The sequence below is a fragment of the Physella acuta genome, unplaced genomic scaffold, assembly GCF_028476545.2.
Source record: "Physella acuta isolate Inbredline_101_S28 unplaced genomic scaffold, ASM2847654v3 ptg000582l, whole genome shotgun sequence".
Taxonomy (NCBI): Eukaryota; Metazoa; Mollusca; class Gastropoda; family Physidae; genus Physella; species Physella acuta.
This window is the reverse complement of record NW_026732101.1, coordinates 542831-550294: the sequence shown is the minus strand read 5'-3', so window position 1 is coordinate 550294 and position 7464 is coordinate 542831. Positions and strand designations below refer to the sequence as shown.

The 7464-nt window shown below is 48.6% G+C and overlaps 1 protein-coding gene across 2 annotated transcripts; it reads left to right on the top strand.

Moving 5' to 3' along the window:
• The first annotated feature begins 2431 nt into the window (after positions 1-2431).
• On the top strand, positions 2432-7369 carry LOC131947102 (uncharacterized). Of its 2 annotated transcripts, XM_059308192.1 has the most exons (9): positions 2432-2575; positions 2772-2819; positions 3236-3409; positions 3760-4018; positions 4257-4321; positions 4558-4673; positions 5043-5220; positions 5717-5764; positions 7151-7366. In XM_059308192.1, the coding sequence occupies exons 1-9, from the start codon at positions 2515-2517 to the stop codon at positions 7267-7269; spliced, it is 1068 nt and encodes a 355-aa protein (XP_059164175.1). In that variant the 5' UTR covers positions 2432-2514; the 3' UTR covers positions 7270-7366. The 2 variants fall into 2 exon arrangements, with proteins under 2 accessions (XP_059164175.1, XP_059164176.1); XM_059308193.1 differs by lacking the exon at positions 3236-3409 and having other exon boundaries at positions 7151-7369.
• The last annotated feature ends 95 nt before the right edge of the window (positions 7370-7464 follow it).

Here is a 7464-nt window from a genome sequence, read left to right as displayed (position 1 = left end):
AGTCATGGTGTCACCCCCCCCCCCCCCCTTGTCGGGATTTGTCAAATTTGCTCTTAAAAGAGTATTTAACACTCTAATTAACCACTTATTTAAGTGGAATTATCATTTTCCTCTATATATTGTGCTACTTTTTGCCTTGGTGTCACCCCCCTAAATGGTGTCACCCGGTGCGGTCCGCATCCACGCCCCCCCCCCCCCCCCCCCCCTCGCTACACCATTGCTTAGCTAGACATCTCGTTACTATTACCAGTTACTAGATCTAGATCTAATATTTCATTTGGGTTTAACAATTTTAATTTTTATCACGTCCAAGGTAAAAAAATAATAAAAAAAATAAAAGGAAATTGCTACCTCATAGACGCCCTCACCCCACCCTAATTCTGTTATAAGTGTTTGTTTGGTTTGAAGCATTCATATTTATAATTTAACAAAACTAGTATATTTTATTATTTTTTATATACATCAAGGCCTACACTACACTAGAGATCTCTGGGTAGGGGCAGCCGTGAGTGAATAAAAAAAATACTGTGTTTTAATTACACGTTGGAATGTTTTTGTTTTTTTTAATACGAGCATTATCGTCTTGATTTTACTTCTGACATGCAGGATACCAGTTTTATGATTGTTTTAAAATATAATTAAGCGCTTTGACATTAAATTCAGCATGGACATCCGTTTTGGCAGGATCCCCCCCCCCTCCCCCAGTCCACTAACGTACTCAAACGTCTATTTTTTTTACCCCCCCCCCCCTCCATTTGTCAAAAATGGATGACCCTATTGACCCTTTAGCCAGATTTATATCTTTCACGGATGTTTAATTATGTCTATGTAATCTATGTAACTAAGTTGCCGCTTTTGGTTGTGTTTCTTCCAGACTTTTTTCTCCGGGGGGGGGGGCGCTTGAAATTTTCGGGGGGGGTGCGGTCAACATTTTTCGGGGGGGGGGGGGGGCGGACATTAGTAAAAGTGTATGTTTATTATATAAAATCCATCACGTTCGGGGGGGGGGGCGGTAGACTTTCTTCGGGGGGGGGGGGGGGGGGCAGAGTGTTTACGTGACTCTACCCATCGCGGCCGCGTCGACTCGACGGCGTCCTAATGACTCCACTCTGGGATCGAACGCTAGGTAGAACTCAATAGAACTCCATTTTCTGCGTGCTTCAATGTCTCGTGAAAATCACAGAGGGAAATAAAATCAGCCTCAACACGAATTCTTACATAGAGTTATTGTCCCTGACACACATTTACAAATCTAAGTTGATGATCTCGATTTCCTGCTAATTAGTTTCTAACACTAGCACCGTACAAATCATCGAACGGCGTCCAATTAATTATTCACCAGCTTCGTTGTTTGTTTTCTTGACATTCTCTTCTAGTTCATTGTTGCAAGCTTAGAGTTAAAACAATGGTAAGTCCGTGTCTAGTTGTTGCAAACTTAGAGTTAAAACAATGGTAAGTCCGTGTCTAGTTGTTGCAAGCTTAGAGTTAAAACAATGGTAAGTCCGTGTCTAGTTGTTGCAAGCTTAGACTTAAAGCAATGGTAAGTCCGTGTCTAGTTGTTGCAAGCTTAGAGTTAAAACAATGGTAAGTCCGTGTCTAGTTGTTGCAAGCTTAGAGTTAAAACAATGGTAAGTCCGTGTCTAATTGTTTCATGGAGTTTGGTGATGTTGTGTCCACACATTGAATCATCTGGTAGTACAAAAACTAACAACAGTGAGCGTACATCAATAAAACCAGTAACAACAGTATACATCAATAAAAAAAATTAACAACAGTATACATCCATTAAAAAAACTGAATGCCCGAGGAATAAGGATAACAGTTAAAAATATTTTTTTTTTCGAAACGACAGTTCAGGCAACGATGAGCGAAAATAAAATATTTTAAAATATTTTATGTATGTTGTCAGATGGTGAATCACATTAACACTACTCCTTAATATATGGTTCGGTGGTATTGTAGTACCGTCCCTGTGTAGTCACGCCCCTGGTTCAGTGGTATTGTAGTCCCGCCCCTGGTCAGGTGGTATTGTAGTCCCGCCCCTGGTCAGGTGGTATTGTAGTCCCGCCCCTGGTCAGGTGGTATTGTAGTCCCGCCCCTGGTCAGGTGGTATTGTAGTCCCGCCCCTGGTCAGGTGGTATTGTAGTCCCGCCCCTGGTCAGGTGGTATTGTAGTCCCGCCCCTGGTCAGGTGGTATTGTAGTCCCGCCCCTGTGTAGTCACGCCCCTGATCAGGTGGTATTGTGGTCCCGCCCCTGGTCAGGTGGTATTGTAGTCCCGCCCCTGTGTAGTCCCGCCCCTGGTCAGGTGGTATTGTAGTCCCGCCCCTGGTCCAGTGGTATTGTAGTTCCGCCGCTGAGCGTGTACCGTTGACTCCTTTCTCCAAGACAAAATATTCGTTAAAACAACATTTGAATGAAGCTCCCTTGACCTAGATCTGTCTCGGTGTCTGACAACTTTGTAGGTGTGTCCAGAATTTGTTTGGACATTTCTCACACGACACACGTCTTATATTATGTTGGCTTGGAGTGTTGCTTTTATTTTTATCACCGTCTGCTCTGACTTCACAAGAACTAGTGAGTTACGGAGCTACCGCCAAAACTCACTTCTGCTAATTTGTTGTTTTTTTTAAAATTTTAAACCGATCTAAAAAAAAGTTTACTTCTAAACGTTGTTTCTTGTCTGTGTAGTTCTGTTCCCGCGTGACGTATGTGCACGCACCATAGCAGAAGAACGTGTGAAACTGACTTTGTGTTTTTTTTCTTCCCACAGATGGTCAGGAGTTGAGAGAGGCAGACTACTATTCCACCCAAGTTCTAGGTAATTCTGTCATTATCTGTAGATTGTAATTCAGTTTTTTAAACGTCCATTTATAATGGCTGCCAACTTGACCAGTTCACTCCCCTAATGTTTCATAATTATCGTCTCCCTTTAGTTGCTTTAAAAAGTTGTGGCTATTGTGGGCTATTGACATGGTAGGGCTTTTGAAGTGGTAGGGCTATAAACTTTGGGCTAATGACGTGTTAGAGCTATAAAGCTGTGGACGGTTAACAGTTAACATGGTGGTGTATAGAATAATCACCTTGCACAGTAATCGAAGCCCGAGTCCACCCTCAAATAATTCGAGTTCAAACTGTTTTCACTAACATTTGTAGCATTATCCCGCCCATTCCCATCCATGTTCGATACGTTTTCCTCCCCCTGACTTGAAAAAAGCCTGTTGTCTACTCCTGCAGATGGGCAGCCGACAGTTCCGTTCGGCGACAGGCCGGGCGCCGCCACTAGCACCAACACCTGCCAACATGTCAGGGCGGTGCCGGTCGAACTTCGAAGTCCGAACGCAATAAAGCCGTCTGGAATTGGACAGTTCTACCAAAAATACACCGAGGCTTATGGGATTCCTGTTCTGTGTAGGTTAACCACAGCTGAGCTAGTTATTTCATTGTGTCTTAAATAGGTCTACCACAGCCGAGCTAGTTATTTCACTGTCTTAAATGTAACAAAAATGTCCATGTTTTTAAAACATTCTTTTATGTTGAAAAAACCTAAGACAGCAAACCCGCGCCCCTCTCTCTCTCTATAATCTGATCTCCCGCCCCTCCTCTATACTTGACGTTTCTTATCGATGATGTCTTAACGAATACAAAAAATACACAACGCTAAACCTTTATATAGCCTCCCCCCCAGTTCCCGCTAAACTTTCCTTGTTCCCACCCAGTATGTCAGTTCCCGGTATATGATAGATGTTCCCTGTTCCCAGCGAGCGCCCATGTTCCCGACGACGCCCTGAGACGAGCCTGCTACACCCTCCGGTTCCTCCTGGCTGACCACTCGGAGGTCCGCAGCGCCTTCTACCGTCTCTCTGGGCGGGTGGCCGTGTTGGGCAAGGACGAGGGCACCACTTACATCCCCGAGCACAGCCACCTCGCACCCTGGTGGAACTTCAGGGCCCGCGGGCTGGGGGCCACGCCCAGAGCCCCGGTGTCGTCTGGGGGAGAGGAGAACCTCCTGTGCTACAGGTAAGGGAGGTCAAGGTCAGAAACACTCGTAGGGTAGGTCAAGGTCAGAAACATTCGTAGGGTAGGTCAAGGTCAGAAACATTCGTAGGCAAGGTCAAGTTTAGAAACACTCGTAGGGAAGGTCATTTTGTAAACGAAGTAAGAAAGTTGTGGGTATGAATATCGAAATTTGAATTGTAAATGAATATCTGTATTTTTTTTTTTAAAAGTGAAGTCGCCTTGTTTTTTTTTTCCGCAGATACGACTGGTACAGGGAGCAGGACATTTTTCTTCATGAAGCTTCGCATGGTGTACATCTGTTAGGTCAGTTGTAGGTCAGTCTGTTAGGTCAGTTGTAGGTCAGTCTGTTAGGTCAGTTGTAGGTCAGTCTGTTAGGTCAGTTGTAGGTCAGTCTGTTAGGTCGGTTGTAAGTCATATTAGTTTAAGGTCCCTCGTTGTGTTGGTTGATAAATCTCTAATGCAAATTTTCTAAATAAAGGACCCCAAATGGACAACTAACAAAACACCCCCCCCCACTAAACCTCCCATTTCCCATGCAGGTGCAGCTGTGGGTATCCCAGGATGGGACCAGCGACTCCGCGCCCTCTTCAACCAATCAAAAGCTCGTGGCCTCTGGGCTAACACGTACAGCATGACGTCACCGGAAGAGTACTTTGTAAGTGTGTCTGTCACATTACCCAATCAAATTAGCAGTGTATGACATCACACAGTCCCTCACCCCAAGCCGCCATAGTACGTTGGGGGTCTATTGCAAGATGGCGTGGGTAGGGGATTTTAGAAGCTGGGCATATCTTGTCACTTTAAAAAAAAAATAACTGTATGAGATACACAGGTCGCGCTACCCAACTAATGCTGGGTACCTATTTCAACTAGGTGGGCTCATAACTTTTGTTCTGGGCTCAAACACTGGGCATACCTTGTTTTTTTTTAAAACTGAGCTCACCCAGCTGTACTAAGTACCCAACATGCATCGGGAAGAGCGAAACGTAATGCTACAACTAATCCAAATGTATGTCTGGTTCAGGCTGAAGGCACCCAGAGCTACTTTAACGTCAACTCGTATGTGCCCCGCCCCGACGGGGTGAGGGGGCCCGTGGACACGAGGGACAAGCTGCGAGCCTACGACCCGGGACTGTACAGCCTGATACGCGAGGTCTTCCCCTGCGACAATGTCTACCTCAGGCGATGTTACAGTAATAGAAGTAAGGGAAACTACTCGCACTTCTTTAATCATCACACTAGCCTCCCTTAGCGACACGGGTGATAACTCTAATAATTTCATGCCACAACTAAGGAAAATAAAAACAAGTTTAATATTTTATGATTCAACTACAAGCCTACAACAACTAACCATTTCCACGATCCCGAGAGAGGGGCAGATTACAGATACCCAGAGGTCTAGTTAGGGAGAGCCGGAGGTACCCTATATATCAGGGTAGTTGTTCCTTTTTGTCGGATACAAATAGAACTAAATTAATGTTTCTGGTTAGGTTGACCTGTGTCTATGTGTGCCACCTTACGATGTATGTTTAGGAGATTGTGTCCCTAACATTTCATGTTTCCCTGTATGTTACATGTTTCCCTGTATGTTACATGTTTCCCTGTATGTTACATGTTTCCCTGTATGTTACATGTTTCCCTGTATGTTACATGTTTCCTTGTATGTTACATGTTTCCCTGTATGTTACATGTACTCAGCCATTGAGGACAGACAACACATGCAGATGGATTGTGACCTGGGGAGTGGTGAGTACTGGGGGGGGGGGAGGAGTGGTGAGTACTGGGGGGGGGGAGTGGTGAGTACTGGGGGGGGGGAGTGGTGAGTACTGGGGGGGGGGGAGTGGTGAGTACTGGGGGGGGAGTGGTGAGTACTGGGGGGGGAGTGGTGAGTACTGGGGGGGGGGAGTGGTGAGTACTGGGGGGGGAGTGGTGAGTACTGGGGGGGGGAGTGGTGAGTACTGGGGGGGGGGAGTGGTGAGTACTGGGGGGGGGGGGAGTGGTGAGTACTGGGGGGGGGAGTGGTGAGTACTGGGGGGGGGAGTGGTGAGTACTGGGGGGGGGAGTGGTGAGTACTGGGGGGGGGAGTGGTGAGTACTGGGGGGGGGAGTGGTGAGTACTGGGGGGGGAGTGGTGAGTACTGGGGGGGGGAGTGGTGAGTACTGGGGGGGGAGTGGTGAGTACTGGGGGGGGAGTGGTGAGTACTGGGGGGGGGGGGAGTTGTGAGAACTGGGGGGAGTGGTGAGTACTGGGGGGGGAGTGGTGAGTACTGGGGGGAGTGGTGAGAACTGGGGGGGAGTGGTGAGTACTGGGGGGGGGAGTGGTGAGTACTGGGGGGGGGAGTGGTGAGTACTGGGGGGGGAGTGGTGAGTACTGGGGGGGGGAGTGGTGAGTACTGGGGGGGGGGAGTGGTGAGTACTGGGGGGGGAGTTGTGAGAACTGGGGGGAGTGGTGAGTACTGGGGGGGGGAGTGGTGAGTACTGGGGGGGGGGAGTGGTGAGTACTGGGGGGGGGAGTTGTGAGAACTGGGGGGGAGTGGTGAGTACTAGGAGGGGGAGTGTTGAGTACTGGGGGGAGTGGTGAGTACAGGGGGGTGGGTGGGGGGAGTGGTGAGTACTGAGGGGGGGGGGGTGGTGAGTACTGAGGGGGGTGGGTGAGGGGGAGTGGTGAGTACTGGGGGGGGGGAGTGGTGAGTATTGATGGGGGTGGGTGAGGGGGAGTGGTGAGTACTGGGGGGGGAGTGGTGAGTACCGAGTGGGTGGGTGAGGGGGAGTGGTGAGTACTGAGGGGGGAGTGGTGAGTACTGGGGGGGGAGTGGTGAGTACCGAGGGGGGTGGGTGAGGGGGAGTGGTGAGTACCGAGGGGGGGGAGTGGTGAGTACCGTGGGTGGGTGGGTGAGGGGGAGTGGTGAGTACCGAGGGGGGTGGGTGAGGGGGGAGTGGTGAGTGCTGGGAGGGGGGGAGTGAGTGGGGAGAGTGGTGAGGTGGTGGTGAGTGGGGGGAGGGGGGGAGTAACTAGGTGGTGGTGAGTGGGGGTGGTGAGTACTGAGGTGGTGGTGGGGGTGAGTGTGGGGTGGACAGAGTTGACTACATTCTATCCTGGGGCCTTGTTTAACCAGAGAACTTTTTGTTCCAGGTGGCGCCTCATGCTCTGACCAGCACGTGCACTGCGCCGAGTGGGCGGCCATTGGTCAGTGTAGCCAGTACTCCGCCTACATGACACGTCACTGCCGGGAGAGCTGTGAGCTGTGCTGACCCCAGTTGACCTGACCAATGTTGTACCTACAACTTATGTGTAGTACCTACAACTTATCCCACACTGTTATAGTTGTTGTAACAATTCTGCTGACACTTTATGCTGGATGTGTATTTTTTTTAAAAAACTACATTTTGATATTAAATTTGATGCAAACTTCTGCAATCAATACTTGTTACTGCATCCATTTTACC

Excerpts from the sequence above, each read along its gene's own strand:
- LOC131947102 (XM_059308192.1), top strand. The coding sequence starts at position 2,515 with ATGTTGGCTTGGAGTGTTGCTTTTATTTTTATCACCGTCTGCTCTGAC. Across the intron at positions 4,322-4,557 it reads GCATGGTGTACATCTGTTAG|GTGCAGCTGTGGGTATCCCA; the intron begins GTCAGTTGTAGG and ends TTTCCCATGCAG. Across the intron at positions 5,221-5,716 it reads GCGATGTTACAGTAATAGAA|CCATTGAGGACAGACAACAC; the intron begins GTAAGGGAAACT and ends ACATGTACTCAG.